This window comes from Emiliania huxleyi, assembly GCF_000372725.1.
Source record: "Emiliania huxleyi CCMP1516 unplaced genomic scaffold EMIHUscaffold_432, whole genome shotgun sequence".
In the NCBI taxonomy this organism is placed as follows: Eukaryota; Haptophyta; order Isochrysidales; family Noelaerhabdaceae; genus Emiliania; species Emiliania huxleyi.
The window spans coordinates 1-18,203 of NW_005198739.1; the positions used below are offsets into that span (position 1 = coordinate 1).

At 65.6% G+C, this 18,203-nt stretch overlaps 2 protein-coding genes across 2 annotated transcripts; one reads left to right on the plus strand and one right to left on the minus strand.

Annotated features, from left to right (window-relative positions):
* The first annotated feature begins 3,306 nt into the window (after positions 1 to 3,306).
* On the plus strand, positions 3,307 to 4,029 carry EMIHUDRAFT_445342 (hypothetical protein). Its single transcript, XM_005769057.1, has one exon. The coding sequence runs from the start codon at positions 3,347 to 3,349 to the stop codon at positions 3,893 to 3,895; it is 549 nt and encodes a 182-aa protein (XP_005769114.1). The 5' UTR covers positions 3,307 to 3,346; the 3' UTR covers positions 3,896 to 4,029.
* An 11,992-nt stretch (positions 4,030 to 16,021) lies between these two features.
* Positions 16,022 to 16,747, minus strand: EMIHUDRAFT_244752 (hypothetical protein; the record flags this gene model as incomplete). The annotated part of the gene is made up of 1 exon (XM_005769058.1): positions 16,022 to 16,747. The coding sequence occupies one exon, from the start codon at positions 16,745 to 16,747 to the stop codon at positions 16,022 to 16,024; it is 726 nt and encodes a 241-aa protein (XP_005769115.1).
* Positions 16,748 to 18,203: the final 1,456 nt, after the last annotated feature.

Genomic DNA, 18,203 nt, shown 5'->3' on the forward strand with positions numbered 1-18,203 from the left:
CGTTGGCGCCGAAGAGGGAGGAGTCGCCGAGGGACGGGTAGTCGTCGGTCATGCGGGGGGAGGAGGAGTCGGCGAGCAGCAGGGCAGGATAAATGCCTGAGAGGGTGGGGAGGGATGCGTGAGGCGCGAGGTGAGGGGCGTGGGGGCGCGGGGCGTGCGTGGGACGCGAGGCGTGAGGTGCAGGGCGTTGGGCGGGAGGGCGCGGGGCGCTCGAGGTTGGGGCGGGGTGTGTTTTGTGTGTCTGTATGTGTATGTGTATGTGTGTGTGTGTGTGTGTATGTGTGTGTGTGTGTGTGTGTGTGTGTGTGTGTTGGTTTGTTTGTGCGAGGGCTGGGCGGGGCAGGGCAGGGCGGCGGCGAGCGGCGAGCGGCGTCGGTGAGATCGGCGACGAAGAGAGGCGATGGTGACGTACACGGCGGCAGTGTTCACGGCAGCAGCGCCGGTGGCGGCCCCGCGCAGCGGCGGCGGCGCCCTGAGTGAGGCAGACTGCCCTGCACAGCCTGCTGGAAACGCTCCCGACGAGCGGCGCGCCATGCGGGCCCGCCGCGGGCGACGCGGGCGGCGAGCCGACACGCGTGTCGCAGGCGTAGACAGCACTGGCGAAGCGAGGCGGCTGGCGCCGGCCCCGGAGGCGGCTGCAGTAAGAGCAGCGAGGCAGAAGTCACTGTCCAAGGCGTACTGAGCAGGCTGCCATCGAGCAGCGCGCCATGCGGGCCTGCCGCCGGCGACGAGATTGGAGAGCCGACAGGCATCGAAGAGGTAGGTACTGAGGAGGGCCATCGCGCCCGAGGCGGTCCGCGCCGGCCCTGCAGGCCGTCACAGAGAGCCTGGCGAGGCTGTACAGAATGCCGAGAGCATACTGAGCAGGCTGCCGTCGAGCGACGAGCCATGCTGGCTCGTCACAGGCGATGAGATCGAGGAGCCGATCGGAGCGTCGCAGAGGCTGCCGACCACTGCCGTTCGCCCTCGGGCCCAGGGGTGGAAGGCAAGCTTCCTGGCGTTTCTGGCGAGCGTCCAGACGTCGCAGAGCATCCGGCAGGCGCGCAGCGACCCAAATTTTTGCTCACCGCACGGCCGTGCGAGCCGTCGGTCGGTGGTGATGGTCGGCGTCGGCGCGCGCCGACCGACGCGGCGGCGGTGGGCGTCATGTGGCGGGCGTCATGTCCAGAGTTTGTTGTAGAGATTTCACGTTGTAGAGCGCCTCTACATCGCTCTACATCGGACTCACATCGTCACGCGCCGGATGTAGAGCTCTACAGCTCTGCAGTGCTCTACAGCTCTATCTACATCTCTACAGCTCTACATCTCTACACGTCCTCTCACCCTGCCTCAGTTTTTTATTTTTTGCATAGCCTTTTCCCAACAGCGACTTTCCGTGCCCTCTTGTCGTGCCAGTGAGCGATGCTAAGATTTCTTTACGGTGTACCTGTGTTAGTGCCAGTGCGCGCCAGTCCCGTAAAAAAAGAAATAAAACAGACAACCCAAGGGAGGGAAGGGAGGACGGCACGCCGCCACCACACACAAACAAACAAACAAAATCTCTCTCTCTCTCTCTCTCTCCACACACACACAGGGATTTTAAGAAGAGGGGTGTGGTGCGCTATCCGTCGCCCACCCTTGGGCGTCTGCCTCTTCCTATCTCTCTTCGCAGTCCCTCGCCGATTCTCGCTGCAACCTTCATGCCATCTCGCGGTCGCTCCTCGTCGTCTTCAGTGTTTTTTATCCTCTTGCTGCCCGATGCTTTGCTCATGCTTCGGTGTGAATCACGCCCGCTGTGAAAACATTTTGCGGGGGATTTTTTCGCCAGTCAATAGAGCATGAAAATACCTTTCAGACGGTACCTTTCTGTCCTCCAGAGTCGAAGAACTCGACCGGTGGCTGGCCGCCAAAGTGGCTGGACGGCGCCGCGGCGCACACTGGTGAGCCGCGGAGCACACTGAGGGAGCTGTCCTCGGCGCAGCCGATCGGCTCCCGCGGCCTGGGTGATGGCAGTGGCACTCTCTGAGGCTCCCTGATTTTTTCTGGTATTTGTTGAGCACTCTCTGGTCACCTTCGCCGGGCGAGCCTGGCTCTCGCTGCACAGCGGCGCGACCCGCGGTGAGGCTGCCGATCGTCGAACTGGGCTTAGCTCTCAGTCAAGATATTGTGCATATGGTCGGTCTCTACAATATCTTGACTGAGCACGACCGATGAATCAGCAGCAGGGAGACAGGAAGGCTCGCTGTGTGAGTCGGCCACGCAGAGGGTCGGAACCTGGGCAGCAAGAGGTTATGGGCACTGCTGGCTCCTTGGCCGCGTGCGCGACGGCTCCTGGCTTATGCGAAGCACCCCGATGACGACTAGCTCGGTACGGCCATCGACTGCGAGCACGTTCGAGCTGTCCACAGCCCGCATGTTGCATCCCTCCCTCGCCGGCCAGTGGCAGCCCCTCACCTTCGGAATGAAGTTTTTCCGCGTTGGGCCGATTGAGTGTGCCATCTCATGGCTCCTCTTCCTCTGCCTCTTCCCGCTGCTGCTAATCTGGTACTTCATCGCATTCTGCATGCTCATATGCTGCGGTAAGTCGCGCGCGCTCGCGCTTGGGTGGCAGTACTACACGCTGCTGTGCGTCGGGACGCCGCTGCGCCACTTCTACTTGGCCCAGCTGCTGTTGCGGCCGCAGTTCGTGTTCGTCTGCATGCTGACGTACCCGCCTGTCGCGGACTCGTGGTACACCCTCTCCACCAACCTCGGCGGGAATTATCTGTGGGGCGACTGCCTCAGGCTCACAGACTACGACTCTGTGCGGGCGATGCTCGAGGACCCTGCGCGCGAGCGGAGCCTTGTCGTCGACGCGTTTGTTGGCGAGGTGGGGAAGCTGCTCACGCCCGTGCTGCCTCTCTTCTACTCCACCGGCTCGACGTGGCATGCCGGCTGGCGGCGTGTCTTCCTCTCGCGCATCACCCACCGCGCACCCGTCGTCGAGGCGCTGACTGGGGATGGGCTCCGGCAGCTGGCCCTGCCGATCGTCAGCGAGTGGCTGGATGAGGCGACCCCCTTCAAGCTGGTGGACGGAGGTCTCCCTCTGGAGATGCCCCACCGCCCCATCTTCAAGATCCTGCTGCGGCTGCTGCTCGACGTCCCGCCCGAGAGCCTGCCCGCCGAGCTGCTCGCTGCAGTCGACCGACACGCAGACAACAACGGCGCGACGCAGTGCATCTTGCCCGCGTGGGTGAACTGGACATTCCCGCGCTTCGGGACCAAGAACACGCTGCCCGCGCGCCGTGCGCTCGCAAGCTTCCTCTTCACCGGCTGCAACGCCGCCAAGCCGGAGAGCCTGCTCGGCCTCGCGCTCGACTGGGCGGGGATGGCCAAGGAGGCGGGGCTGGACGGCAGCGGGGACAGCAGCGGGCTCATGATCGAGAGCGTGGTCGACCCTCTACTGCTCGCGGCGCTGGCGGGGACCAAGCTCGCGGTCATGTTCTGCCTCTACTCCATCGAGGGGTGGAGGTGGTCCGAGGAGCACCAGGTCCCCGCCAAGGAGGAGATGCAGCTGCTCTACCGCAAGGACCCGGAGGCGTGGATCCTCGAGGTGCTGCGGCTGTGTGCGCCCGTCGCGGGCACGCACAAGGTGCTGCCAGAGTCGACGCGCCTGCCCTTCCTCCGCGGTAGCCGCGACTTCCCGGCCGGGACGATCGTCACCGCGTCCATCCCCGACGCGCACGTCGACCCGTCCGCCTTCGAGGACCCGATGGCCTTCCGGCCGGGCCGTTGCCCAAAGGACAGGTACCTCATCTGGAACGGCCCCTTTGGCGGCGCCGCGCCGCGCCACTGTCCGGGCGAAAGCATTGCGCTGAAGCTGTGCGAGGTCTTCACCACCGCGTACCTCGACCGCCAGGTGGATAGCCAGGCGTAGTCGCGTAGTGGGGTCTCCACATCAAACATGCCATCAAATCACACAACACTCCGCATCCTCTCTCTCTCGAGCTAGCCTAGCGCGGAGTCTTTTGAGATAGTCCCGCGTTACAAGCCCAGATCATGGGGTTTACATATGCACTTCTCCGATAAAAAACTTTTGACACCGGGACCTGGCGAAGCCATCTCCTGTACATTGACTTTTGTCCGTGCGATCACGAGCCTCCACCTCGCTCCAGCATGTCGCGCCACGCACTACCACCGCCGCCGTCGCGGTCCAGCGCAGCGCCAGCGGTGATGAGGCGCGGGTTGGGAAGCGAGCACTGGTCGCGCGGCGGCGGCGGCGGCATCAAAGCAACGTCCGCGAAGCGGCAACCGCGAACTTGTATCGGCCCAGCGCGTAGCTCGCGGTGACGCCGTGCCTCAAAGGGTTGCCTCGCTCAGCAGTGGCGCGGTCCTCAGGCATGTCCAGGATCTTGCGCGCACTCTCCTTGAGCCGCTTGATCTCCGACTCGGGGTAATCGGCGTTGCATCCGAGGCACCTCATCCAGGTTGCTGTTTTGTTCGAGTTCGTCGTCTCGCACGCGCGGCAAAAGTCCAGAGGAGGCCGCCACAGTGCGGGTCGTTGCTCAGCGCCACGTCATTGATGAGCCGCGCGCGGGCCTTCACGTGCTCCATCACGTCGTCCGGGTCGGGCCGCGCGTACTCGCAATCGCTCCCATCTTCTCGACCTCCCTGCGGTGCGGCGGCAGCTGCCCTGCGGCACTCTCTAGGGAGCGCGACCCCGAGCGCGAGCGCTGCGAGCCGCCACGCTGCGAGCCGTCGCGCTGCGGCGTCGAGCCTCGCGCCGAGGGAGTGGGAGGGTGATCCTCGTCGAGGAACTCCTCGAGGTTAAACCAATCGCCGCTGCCCGCATCGAACAGGTACCGCTGCTCGCGCCGCTCGCCCCAGAAGGCCGTGATGGCGTACTTCCTGACCATGTCCGTGATAACCGTGAGGCCTTCGAACGCAAACGACATGCGGGGCGCCCCCATGGGGGTTCGAATCTGCTCTGGGACGCCGTGCTTGATGGCGCGCTTCATCTGCTGGCCCTTGATGAGCCGCTGCTCGGCACGCTCGCGGGCGTGCTGGCTCGGGTGGAGGGACGAGTAGCTCGGCGACGCGCAACTCGACGCGTCGTCGTCCTTGGATTATGCGTGGGGCGAGGCGGCGCGTCTGGGTTCGCGCGGACGCCGTCGATGGCCTGGTTGAAGCCTTTTGTCCTGTTCACAAAGACCTTCTTCTGCGCTGGCGCCACCAGCAGCGTCGTCTGTGCAAAGGCCTTTGGCAACCGCGCGCCACGAGCGGCGTCGTCCATCCCGACGGCCCACCCGCTAAGCGAGCCGACCTTGAAGGCGACGCGTGGGCTGCTCGCCGTGGCCAGGAAGCCCCGGTCGTGCGGCTCCGACATCTCCCGCTCGGCGACAGAGATGGCCTGGGCGATGGCGTGCTCAGGCAGGGACGCTGCAGCCGGAGCAAGGGCGGAGGTAGTAGTTGTCGGCTTGGCCGCATTTGCCGCAGGACCAGCGCGGGTCGACGTGTCGACGACGATGTCGCCTCCCTTCCCGTCCGCCTCAACCCCACCCGTCGCCATCCTCGGCCCTGCCGTCGCAGCGAGCTCGACGCCGTTCGCGGACGAGAGCTCGATCCGCTCGATTCGGGTGACCCGCAGCTGGCTCGCGTCCTTCAGGCACCACTCCATGTTTTCGAAGCGGGAGGTGAGGGGCGTGCGGCATGCGTCGTACCCTTCGAGCTGCCACTCGTCGTCGTCGCCCCCATCCAAGAGTACTGGAAGGATACGACAGCCGTCACCAGCCCGCCAGCGTCACCGCCGTGCCGCAGGGCATCCTGGGCAAACTTCAGCGCCTTGTCGCGGCGAGCCACATACACACCCCGGCCGAGGCAGCCTTCCTCGGACGGCTGGACCCCTCGGCCTGGATCTTCTGCGCCAAGTCCCACGAGGTTCCGTGGAAGAGCTTGAGCTCGTGGCCCTCGGTCGCTGCGAGCCACTGTTCGGCAGCCCGTCCATCGCCAGCGTCCTGAAGGGCGCCATCGCGCAGCCGACGGCGAAGTAAGCAAGTTGAGGACGGCGGCGCGGCAAGTTCGTTCATACTTAATTAAATGTGGACGAATAAGAAGCGACTTGGCACCGTGTATCGCTCGCGCAGTCGCGAGATCCTCGCTACCGAGACCGAACTGCTCCTTTATCGATTCGAGCGACTCCATGTCCGGGCGCGGGGATAAGCGCTGGGCGAGAAAAAGGGAGAAGGTCTCTGAAAAGAAAAATTGCCCTTTCGTCCCTCTGTGAGTTTGTGTGAGTAACTTCATACACTGTAAAATGCTAGCATGAGCACGATCCGTCGCAGAGTGCTCTTGCGTTTCGGCGGTAGTGATCTTAGTTAGAGTTGTTTGTGATCTTATCACCCGAGCGATGCCACGTTCGGATCGCTTCTCATCGCAAACCCCGTCAGCAGTCCTCCTCCGGGAATGTACGTAAGAGCTACATACACTCAGCTCTCTCTTTTCTCCCAGTAAGCTAAAAGTACGTACACTCAAAAAAACATACGGCATAAACTGTGTCTGTGAGAACGCACGTACGTCGCATACACGAGAGAGAGAAAGACCCATCCTCGATCGCCGTGCAAAGCTCGCTTCCGAGCTCTCACGCCGCGCGTAGGGCCCTTAGGGGAAGGGCCTAGAGAACACAAACCCCTCTCTCTTTTCTCCCAGTAAGCTAAAAGTACAGTACACGAACGAGAGAGAGAGAGTTTTTCGCTTTTCCTTTTCTCCCAGTAAGCTAAAGACAAAACCAAGTAGACTGCCGAGAAGCCCTGTCCTGGTCCGCTGAAAGACCGGACACTCCGACACTTAGGAAGGGGGGGGGGGGACAAGCGTAAAAAGGGACGGAAGCCGAGAGCGCTCGCAAAGAGGACGCGGCGGCGGCCAATGGCCACATCATCAGCATCACCGCCCGCGCCACCGCCCTCTCCCGCCGGCCCGCCGCCTCTGTCTGGCTGCTGACGCAAGGCGATCGTCGATGTTTTCTCGCACAGAGGCGTGCGATCGAAGCCGAGGCTCATGTTGCGGAGGCCGAGCCGCTGCTCCCTGACGAGTTTGGCGAGCAACTTCGGCCGATTGTCATGCAGTTCCGGGGGAGTTCATTCTCGCGCAGGCCAACGGAACGGGAGGTTCCAGACCACGCCACTCTCGGCATTCTGCGATCCAAGTGGGACGCGTTTGATCACTTGCCGCATCGCAACACCATTAGACGCAAGAGAATGAGTGCTGTCGCGTCGCTCGGCGGAGGGCGTGCGCATGGCTCGGCAGGAGGCCGAGAGGCTGGAGGCCGAGAGGCTGGCAACCGAGGCCGTGCGTGCAATCGAGGCCGAGACCCATGTTGCGGAGGTCGGTCCGCCGCCCCCTCCTGATGAGTTCGGCGAACAACTTTGGCCGCTCGTCATGCAGTTTCGGGGCAGGTCATTCTCGAGCAGGCCAACGGAACGGGAAGAGCCGGATCGCGCAACGCTTGGCCTTCTGCAGCGTAAGTGGGATGAGTTTGACAGAAGGTCGCTCCGAGCGAGGGCAAGGCGTGCGTGCGTCTGGCGTGCGTGCGTGGCAGAGGCGGAGGGAATGCGCTTGCACCTCTCCCGCGACAGCAGCACCGGATACAGGGGGGCGTCGAAGAAGCGCAACCGCTTCATAGTGCAGTACACGGTAGACGGGAGCCGGAACAAACTCGCGGGCTCCTTCGGCACCGCGGTGGAGGCGGCAGTGGCGTACGCGCGGGCGATCGACAAGACGGTGGTGGAGAACGGCATGCGCTGGACGCACTCGTTGGCCGATGTGTGCGGTGCTGGCGCGTGGTCCACTCACTTGCTGACCCGTTTGACCGCTGATCTCCGCCCGCCCTCACCACCTTGCCTCATCAACCGTGGGATCCGACACCCGCCCAGGCGCGACCGTGAGCGAGCGGAGGAGCTCAAGTCTGCACGCGAGGACCTGGAGAGGGTGAAGCGGGAGAAGGCTGAAGAGGCTCGCAAAGCAGAGGCGCGCTCCGCCGCGGCAGAGGAGAAGGTCTCCGAGGCGCGGGCGAACGAGGAGCAGGCGTACAAAGAGCTGCAGGGTCAGAAGGACGGGGCTGCACCACTCCATCGACGGAACAGCGAGCTGTCCACCGAAGTTGAGAGCCTGAAGCAGCGGCTGAAGGCAGCGGAGCAGCGCAGCGATGCTCTCACTCACCGACTTGCGGAGGAGCGGAATCGCGTGCTAAAGCTCAAGTTCCACAGCGTGATGGGCGATGCGGGCTCGATGCAGCTGGCTGGGGCCCCAAGCGGGTCGGCTGGAGCGGATGTGCGGCACGAGCGGCACCAGGTCAAGCGGCTCCTGGCGTCACTGATGAGCAAGATTGCGCGCGAGAGCGAGGCCTGGCGGAGCGACGAGTGACCGCCACCCCGCCCCCAAGACCCGCCTTGCATTGGCAGGTGCGCACCTCGGAGTCCCACCCTCTGCTGCACCGCGCAGGTGCCCGGCCGACGAACGGGCAGAGGGTATCGCGAAGCAGCGCAGCTTGGTCTCGATGCTGCAAGAACTCTACATGCTGGAGGAGGATGGCTCGGCGGGCACCGTCCGCGTGCAGCTCCGCCAGCCGGCCGGATCCTCTTTGAGCAGCGACTCCAGCCGCCCTGCGCTACCGCTCGCCTCTGGTCCGGCCGTGCGCTTGGCCATTCGCGCCGATAATGTCCAGGCATGGGAGCTGGGGCACACGGAACGCTCGATTCAGCTGCTAGAGGAGGAGGTGGCGCAAGAGAGGAGGGCGCGCGGGAAGGGGCGTCGTCGCTCAGAGGAGGAGGAGGAGAGCGAGGGTGAGGGCGAGGAGGAGGAGGAGGAGGAGGACACTGAGGACGAGGGCAAGGACGAAGATGAAGGCGACAGCGACGAGGAAGGCGAGGATGAGGACGAGGACGAGGATGAGGACGAGGACAGGGGCGCTTCGTCTGTCGTGCGTCGCACGAGGCCAAAGCCTGAAGAGCCACCGCCACACGCACTGCCATGGCACGTGGGCGAGGATGTGAAGCTAATCTTCGAGGCTCTTGACGAGGGCGGCGTCTGCGACCAAGACTTTGACTCGATTGTGCTGCTCGAGGCGCCGAGCCACGTGAGCATCTCCGGGCCGGGCTTGATGCGGATCACGAGGGGCACGGGCGAGTGCACGCTCAAAACCACCCAGGCCGGCACCGCTCTTCTCCGTGTATCGTACGGAGGCATCGCCCAGATCGCACCCCTCCCGCCCATCCCGGTTGCCTTCTCGGGCGGCGAGCCCAAGGGCTTCCGTTTCAGAGGGTGCGGCGATGCGACCACTCCGCTCGTAGCCGGGAGCCGCGCTGAGATGACGCTCGAAGCGGTGGATGAGTGGGGAAACGCGACGACCAAATTCAACGGGGAGATCGAAGTTGTTGTCACAGCGAGCCCACGCATCTCTTCTGGCGTCTCGATACTGGAGGCTGGCACCAAAAAGCTGCTTCCTGTCTCGTGGAACGAGCGGGACTCACGCAGCGGCCACAACGCTCGTGGAGGTCGCGACTCAGCGACAAGCGTGCCGGGCGAGTTCGGTGGCATCATGCAGCTACCAAAGGGGTCTCACCCTTTCACTGTCCGGTGTCTCGCCTCGTGCGCCCTGAGCCTCGCCGTGCGTGAGGTTCGGCCAAGGAGCGGTGGCCTCACCGCAGCCATCCATCAGATTCACTTCCGGGCAGGGCGCTCGACTCACCTGGGTCTGCAGCTCGCTACAGGAACGCGAGCTGTGGCTGGCGAGCGCATACAGCTACGGATCATTGCGTGTGACAAACACGGCAATGCCTCCAGCCGCGCGGGGGACACAGCTGAGTCGCCCAGCCCGGGGCAGCTTGACCTCGTCGTTGACTGTGGCAGAGCGACCTCGGAGGCCGTCTCTGCAACTGCTGAAGGCGACAGTGATGCGCCTGAGGACGAGGACGAGGACGAGGATGAGGATACGGGGGATGCACCGCGACTGGCGCACATCGAACGCGGCGGCGCCGTCTCGGTGGTGGATGGGGAGGGAGTGCTGTGGGTGCGGTCCGAGAGAGCGACGCGAGTGCCGTTTTGGCTGGTCGGCGAGCCGCGTGCGTCCACGGGGGAAACGCGGCTGCTTCACGTGCCTTCACGGCCCTTCCTCCTGGAGGTCGAGCCCAGCCAACCACGCCTCGTCGCGTTGATCGCAGAGAAGGACCCGGTGTGCGTGGGCGAGCGCTTGCGCGTGTGCGTGCGGACCGAGGACGCGTTTGGCAATGTTTCGCCTGGTTGGTCCGGCCGGGTGGTCGTCCGCTGCCACCAAGGCCACGCCCGTGGAGCCACCAAGGGTACGCCCGCGGTGGAGGTGCGATTGGTCGACGGCAAGGGTAGCTGCGAGTTCGAGTCCGATGTGGCCGAGACAGTTCGGTTCTCGGTCGACGTCCTCGAGTCGGGCCTCCACACGGCGTCGATCCTTGCATGCACCTTCACGCACGACGAACCCGTCTGCGCCCTTCTCGACCTGGGGGACGCTCCCTCAAAGCATCACCCGACGGGCACGCCTCTGCAAGTGGCAGTCAAGGTCGTTGACCGCTACGCCAACGTGTGCGAGACCTACTCAGGCAGCTTCGCCCTCGAGCTCTCCGAGGGCGCGAGAGTCGCAGGCGGCGCGGCCCCGACTTTCATCGTCGAGGGCGGCCGCGGCGTCCTACCGGTGATCTCTACGCAGGCTGGTCCGATCACGCTCGCCCTCGGTGGCGACTCGGTCCTACACAACACAGCAAGGCACACACACGACTTTGAGAAGTTGCTGGAGAAGCTGCCGCGCGAGCGGAAGCTGCGCGTCAACGCGACGATCCACATTCGGGCGATGACGGCGACGCGCCTGCGGCTCGGGGCGACCGGGCCGACCGGCAAGGCGCAGTCGGATCTAGTCGAGGGCGGCGAGGGCGGCAGCGGCTCCCCCGGCCCGTTGCACATTGTTGCCGGTGAGGTGATGACTGTGCAGGTGGAGGCTCTCGACGCCTTCGACAATGTGAGAGCGGCCCTGAAATGTCCCCACGTCGCGTCCATCCGCTCACGCCAGGCCCATCCGATCAGGTGGTGGTGCACTCCGACGACATCCACGTGACCCTCGAGGTCGAGGCCTTCCCGCAGGTCGACGAGCAGCTCTCACTGGCAGGAGGCGCTCCCCAGCAGCGGGTCACGACGCACGCGCTCGTCCTCAAGAAGGGCGAGACCAGCAAGGCGGTGTTGGTCGAGGTTGCCGGGGAGCACAGGCTGCGGCTCTCGGAGCCGTCCGACAGGTCGGTTGACGTGATGGCAACGGCTCGGGTCTTGGTGGCGCCCGCAAAGGCCGTCTCGCTCGACCTCTCAAACATCCCCGAGGCTGGTAAAGCCGGGCTCGACTTTGAGCTCGTGGTGCGTGCGCGGGACAAGTTCGGCAACATCGACGACACGTTTGAGCAGGCGGTGTCGCTCAACCACGACGGGCTGCCGCCCGGCCACGAGCTGATCCTCGAGGGCGAGGGCGTGGTCGAGGGGCGAGTCGAGCTCAAGCGGGGGAGAGGACGGGTCAGGGCGGTGCGCAAGTTGCCCCCCAGGACGGCTTCGCCGGGCTAGCCGCCTTCGTCCCAGAGAACTGGCTAACAACCATCTTTTCTCTTTCCGAAGAATATTACTGTTGTAGCCTAAAGTCTGCACAGGTTGTCGGGGACACGATATCCCGGCGTGAACACAACTTTAACTGACGGATCCGCTCCTGACAGTCGCACGCGCCGCGCTGCGGCGCGTGCGACGGTCTTTGTTTGAAGTAAAAAGTCGAATCAGAGCGCCGTCGGCGTTGTCCCCCGATTTTCTCCCCCGGACCGCCCGTCCGGCACCGCTCCGGGACGCACGCCGGCGAAGCACCATCACGCTGCTGTACGGCCCCGGCATCGCCTTCCAAGGCTTAGCTGACTGAGATATATTGTGCACATGGTTGGTCTCTACAATATATACACTGACACTTCACCTCCCAGAGCTCGTCCCGGTCCGCCACGGCGCGGTGCGGCGGCGTCACAAATCCGAACGCAGAGCACCGGGACGCGGTCGGGCGATCTAAGGCCCAGTGAGGCGTATGCATTGCCCATCCAGGGCTATCACCTGGACCTATCAACAGGCGCCTGCGGCGCCGTGCTCAGGAGCTGCTACTCCAACCTGTTCACACTTTCGTACGGCAAGACAAAGACATGCCCGTCTCCTTCGACCAGGACTCGCCTTCGTTTCGCAACGCCGTCGACGCGCTGTTCGACACGGTCAAGTCAATCCAGTCTGCGGCCGACCGGCTCGCCAAAGCAGAGAGCCGAGACTCTGCCGCTTCGCTCAAGCGGGCGGAGGCTGGCGCCGCGTTTGCGGACGAGTTCCTCGCAGTCGGGCAATCGTCGCTGGGAAGCGGTCCTTCGGAGGACGGGGCGCAGTCGCTGCCGCACGTCTGTTCCGACGTCGCCGCAGGGCTACGCGACGCGTATGCCGCCGGGACGAGCGAGGCGGTTGCCACGCGGGCCGGCGCTGTGAGCAGCCGGGCCGAGGCGGACGCGCGGCGGTGCAAGCTGGCGCGGATGCGCTTCCGCGAGTGCGACGAGGGCTGGGTCGCTTCGCTCCGCAAGTCTCACGCGGTGCGCGTCGAGAACGACGAGTCGGTGCAGCGCGCAGACCTCAACCTCAGCGCGACGCGGCTTGCTTTCGAGACGAGCCGGTTCGAGCTGTGCGCGGCGCTCAACGAGACGGAGGCGGCCAAGCAGCTCGAGCTGCTCGAGATCGCCTCTGCGACCGTGGCGGAGCACCTCGCCTTCTTTGAGGCTGGCGCGGCGCGGCTGCGGCTGCTTGCCGCCAAGGCGGAGGAGTGGACGCCGGCGATCGAGCAGAAGCGGCTGGAGCTGGCGGAAGCGCAGCAGCGCAACGCGGAGTGCCGCGCCCACCTCTCGGACCTCTCCTCCCGCAGCCGCTCCTCCGAGCCCGATGCGAGCCAGCCGGCGCCACCTCCGAACCCTCCTCCCGCGCGGGCAGAGGCGGGCCTCGGCGGCGGCGGCGGCAGCAGCGGCGGCGGGGCGGCCCACCGGAAGGAGGGCTACCTCTTCAAAAAGTCTTCTCGCGCCGGCCGCTCGCGCACTGCCTCGCTCGCCGGCCAGGAGACTCCTCTAACCCTGACCCTGACCCTGACCCTGTGACCCTATGACCCTAACCGCCTCGCTCGCTGGCCGGGAGACTCTCCGACGACCACCACAACCGCTGTGATTAGTATTGAGCGAGTGCTGTCCTTGGCTGGCTATAGGTGAGCAAGATCCCTCCAAACAGCCTCGGCGGCGGAGACGGCTGGAAGCGGCTCTGGTTTGTGCTCGAGGGCGGACAGCTCCACTACTACAAGCACGTCAAGCCGCACAAGCCGTCTGCGGCGCGGCCACGCGAGAGTCCCACCTCGCCCGGAGCCTTCTCGGAGCCATCTCGGCGCCTTCCCTCTAGGCGCGGCCCGGCGAGATGTCCGAGCGCGTGCTCCGCCCGCTCCTCCGCTCACCGCGGCTGGCGGTTCACTCCTGGCTGCTGCGAGCAGGCGCGTCATCAACTTGCTCATCTGTTCGGTGCACCCGCGCGCGCGCGAGAAGGGGAAGCGGTTCTGCTTCGAGGTTGTCTCGCCGTACAACTCGTACGCGCTGCAGGCCGAGTCCGAGGCGGCCAGTGGCGGGGGGGCGAGAGGGCGCGAGCCGCCGCCCCGCCGCACCGCGCTGTTGTGGACTAGGCGGACCGGACAGAGTGGGTGGAGGCGATTCGCGCCGCCATCGAGCACTCGATCTTCTCGCTCGAGGCGATGGGCACGCCTCCGACTTCTGCCGCGCCCCCCTGACGGCCTGAGCCCCCACCCCTCCCCCCTCCTCAGGGCCCCGTGCGACACCCGCCAACCGCCGCCGACGGCGGCGAGAGCGAGGCGCCCCCGGGACGCCTCCGCCGCGCCGCGAGCGACGAGGCGGTCGGCAGCTTAACAACCACCCCCCTCCCCTCCCCTCCCCTCCCCTCCCCTTCCCTCCACGGCCCCCTCTCCCCGGCCCCTCCTCACGCGGCCACCCTCGCGACACGTCCGCGACGCGTCCGCCACTGCCCCCGCCAGGCGGTGCGGCCGGCGCGGGCCCTGCTGCTCGGCAGCCGCGCCGACACCTCGGCGTGCGCCGACTGCGGCGACGACAGCGCGGACCCGACGTGGGCGGTGCTGCCATACGGGACGCTGGTCTGCATCGAGTGCTGCGGCATCCACCGCTCGCTCGGAGTGCACATCTCGAAGGTTCGCTCCGTCGCGCTCGACTCGTGGTGCGCCGCCGTCGCCTCGCGGGTGGCCGTCGAGGTCCTCACGGGAGCGCCTCTGCCCTCTCCCCCCCCCCCGCAGGTCGCCCGCCATGGCTGCGCTCCTGCCCGCGCTCGGCGGCGCCAACGAGCTGCTGCTCGCGCTTCCTCCCCCGAGCAGCCTCCCCCCGCCCACCGCCGCCTCGAGCCGCTCGGAGCGCGAGCGGTGGATCCGCGCAAAGTACGAGGAGCGCCGGTTCGTGGAGCGGCGCGAGGGGGACGCCCCCTCCGGCTCGGAGCTCTGCGCTGCTGCGGCGGCGGATGCGCCGCTCGCGCTGCTGCGCCTCCTGCTCGCCGCGGGCGACGTCGACGCGCCGGGCGGAGGGTGCACGCCGCTGCACGCGGCGGCGGCGGCCGGCGCGCCTCTGTGCTGCGAGCTGCTGCTGCTGTCGGGCGCCTCGCTTGAGTCGCGAGGGGAGCAGGGCCGCACCGCGCTGCACCACGCCGCCGCCGCCGGCGCGCGCGAGTGCGTCTCGCTCCTCCTGCGGCGGGGCGCGGACGCGAGCGCCGCGGACGAGGCGGGCGCGACGCCGCTGGCGCTGGCGCGCGCGGGCGGGGAGGCTGCGGCGGACAGGGCCCGGTTCGGTGGTGTCGAGAGTGAGCTGCAGCGGGTGGAGGCGTGCGACGCGGGAGGGTCGAGCGACGGCGGGCCGCCCTCGCGGCCCGTGTCGCGGCGGCCGAGTCAGGCGAGCGACGTGGAGGAGGGCGGCGGGGCAGACGAGCCGGACGGGTCGCCGGTGCCGGCGCCGGCGGGGCGGGCGGGCGGGGGCGGCAGCGGCAAGCCAACCCCAAAGGCGGCCAAGCGGTTCGACAAGCTGCTCCGCCCGAAGGTCCTGCGCCCCCGCGCCCTCTCCTCCTTCGCGGTCGCGGGCACGGCGTCGAACCCGACGTCGCCGCGCGCAGGCGCCCCGCCCCCCCTTGCCGCCCTCACCTCGGGCGAGCCCTCCCTCGCCCCCGCCGACGACCCTCCGCCGCAGCCGCTCTTTGGGCAGCACGCCTCCCCGGTCCGCCCAGACAACCTGCGCCGCCATCGCCACCGCCGCTCCCAGTCCGCTGGGCCAATCTCGTTCGCCCCCGGCACCGCCGCCCCCCTCGCTTCCACCGCGCTAGAGACCCATCCCGCCGGCGTGCCGCCAGCTACGGCCCGCTCGAGCAGCAGCGATGCCGTGTCCATCGCAAGCTTGTGAATGCCGGCTCCCGCCGCGCGTCAGGGCTCTGTGTAAGAGCTCCTTCCAACCCCGTGCGGGATCGCGCGCCGCTCGAAGACACACTTGGACTTGTGCTGCTAGCTTGAGCGGTGGATCTCGGCGGTGCGATGCATCCAGTGGGCTCCTGCTGGTCAGTGTTCTAGGCCGGCCGCGGCGGGTCGCTCTGTGTCCTTTTTCGTGACGGATTGGTCGGTCAGTCTCTGCTGTAAAGTAAGCTTGCAGGGGTGTGTGTGTGTGTGTGTGATGATTGTGTAAAAGTGTAATGGGCCGTGGGGCTCCCCGCTCTGGCCTCTGGAGAGAGGAGAGCCTCTGCCAGGTGCCACTGGCACTGCGCCGTGGCCCGCGCCGGCCCGCCGCTCCGGGTCTCTTCGTCTGTCTGCGGTCGTCGCTCGCGGCAGCCTCTTCTCACTTCAAAGCCGTCCAGACCCCGTGTTCAGTCGTAACCTCTGCTATCTATCAAAGAAGAAAACGACGCGCGCACCTCAAGGTCTTACGAGCACCGTGCGGTCAGGGGACTTGTCAGGGGAGAGCGGCAGGCGCTCGCTGTCGTCACCGCCCGCCTCGCTGCGATAGGCAGCGAGCAGGAAGAGGACGCGTCCCGGCAGGAACGCGGCCAGGCCCCACACCGCGAGGTGTCCAAACGGCTTCACGAGGAGCGCGTCTGAGGTCAGCGCAATTGAGCCCAGCAGGAAGCAGGAGCTGCCAGCAAAGAGAGGCGCTGACCTCTGCCCCCCTCCTCCCCGCTCCCCAAGCCGCTCGTACGAGGAGGCAGGGTGGAGGGCGGTGGCGGATACCAGCAGCACGCTGCCCACCAAAAAGAGGGACGACCCGGCCGCGTTGCAGAAGTGCACCACGCCCGGAGCCCGCAACAGCCGCAAGCCAAAGTGAGCAGCAAATGAAAAGTAGCCACACGTGTACAGGGCTGTGCCGGCACAATAGGCACGGCTGGGCGGGCGGTGCGAAGTGCAGTACGCCGCAAGGTTGCCGACGTAGCACGCCACAAATAGTGCATTGCACGCGAGGTTGGTTGCCACGTTGACGAATGGATGACGCCAGACACCCGATTCTAGCAGAAGCGCGCTCGAGAGCTGCAAGGCTGTCATAGCCACAAATAGCCAGCTTGTCCACACGACGAAGGGCCGCGGTCGCGCCAGCTGGCTGCCACTCGCAGTCGCAACCCGCAACCAGCCGCTGCAGCCACGCAGCATATGGTTGGGGAGGAACGGAAAAACGCAAAAGAATTCAACGAAAAGAACTCTCTCTCACAGCACAAAAGAATTTTACGACAAAACTCCCTCGCACAACACTGGGCACGGGACTGGCGCGCACTGGCACTAACACAGGTACACCACGCAAAAGAACCCCCCCCCCGCCCGCTCATTCAATTCACAGCCTCGTTATTGAGAAGAAAATACGTCCGACGGCGCTGTGCGCTGGTCTGTGAGAGGTTGAGGTGCGAGCCCTGGAGGCCCTGGGGATGGGGGGAGACTACCCGCGGGCCTAGAAGGCCCGCGCCTGAGGGAGGGTGTAGAGGATGTAGAGTGTAGAGCGCTGTAGAGCTGTAGAGATGTAGAGCGCTGGAGAGCGCTGTAGAGCTCTACATCCGCCGCGTGACGATGTGAGTCGCCTGTAGAGCGATGCAGAGGCGCTCTACAACGTGAAATCTCTACAACAAACTCTTACATCATCGCTTCCGAGCTCTCACGCCGCGCGTAGGGCCCTTAGGGGCCTAGAGAACAAAAGCCCTCTCTCTTTTCTCCCAGTAAGCTAAAAGTACGTACATCATAAGCGGCGAACGAGGCACGGTCGCTCTCCGACATGAGGCGCGTTGCACTTGCCAGTGCTGCCCTGGCCTTCTGTCTGCCCGCCCAATGAGTGAACGAACAGCTCTGGCGCTAAGCCGAGCGTGAGATACTGCTCGCGCGCGGTTATCGGGGTCAACGCACAACGCACACTCACGCTCCTGGTTGTGGGGAGGGAGGGAGGGAGGGGCAGGTTGCTCACGTCACACGTGCACTGGGTGGCCGGGCACATGAGCGTGAAGGCGAGTCCTGTCGGGGTCTATGTCGGGGTCTAGCCTCCTCACTGGCATGCTCCACTGGACACACTGCTCTTCTCGCTCGCTTTGCTGATATGCACAATACCACGCACGTATGCTGCGCGCTCGCCGCGGCTCTCGTTCTACGCACTACGGAAAAGCAACGCGGCACTGCGTGGCTCCACACAAACCCCGCTTATCTCCCCGCCGCGATCGAGCGGCTCGAGCCCCGAGATGAGAGCGGGCGGTGAGACCGAGGCGAGCGCGACCCGCGACCGAGACGCAAAACACTAAAAACACAGACATGGACCCCCCCTTGCAAACCCCCTTCCCCCCCGACGGCCCTGACCCCAGAGCCCCGCCCGACCCCGAGGGAGTGCGAGAGCCCCAAGACCGACAGGGGGTCACCCCCCCCCCCCCCCCCGACAGTCGAGACAGTGTAAAAACTAAAATTCAAAAAAAGAGATTAGCTATAACCTTATAACATGCAAGAGAAAAAGAAAAAGAGAGGAACGCGCAGAGAGAGGGAGAGAGTTCGAGAGAGACACTTTGCCAACACAAGTGACGCGGCCCGGCGGCACGCGTGTGACACAACAGAGAATCAAAACTGACTACCTGTACCTGTA

Coding starts and splice junctions, on each gene's coding strand:
- EMIHUDRAFT_445342 (XM_005769057.1), top strand. CDS start 3,347: ATGGCCAAGGAGGCGGGGCTGGACGGCAGCGGGGACAGCAGCGGGCTC.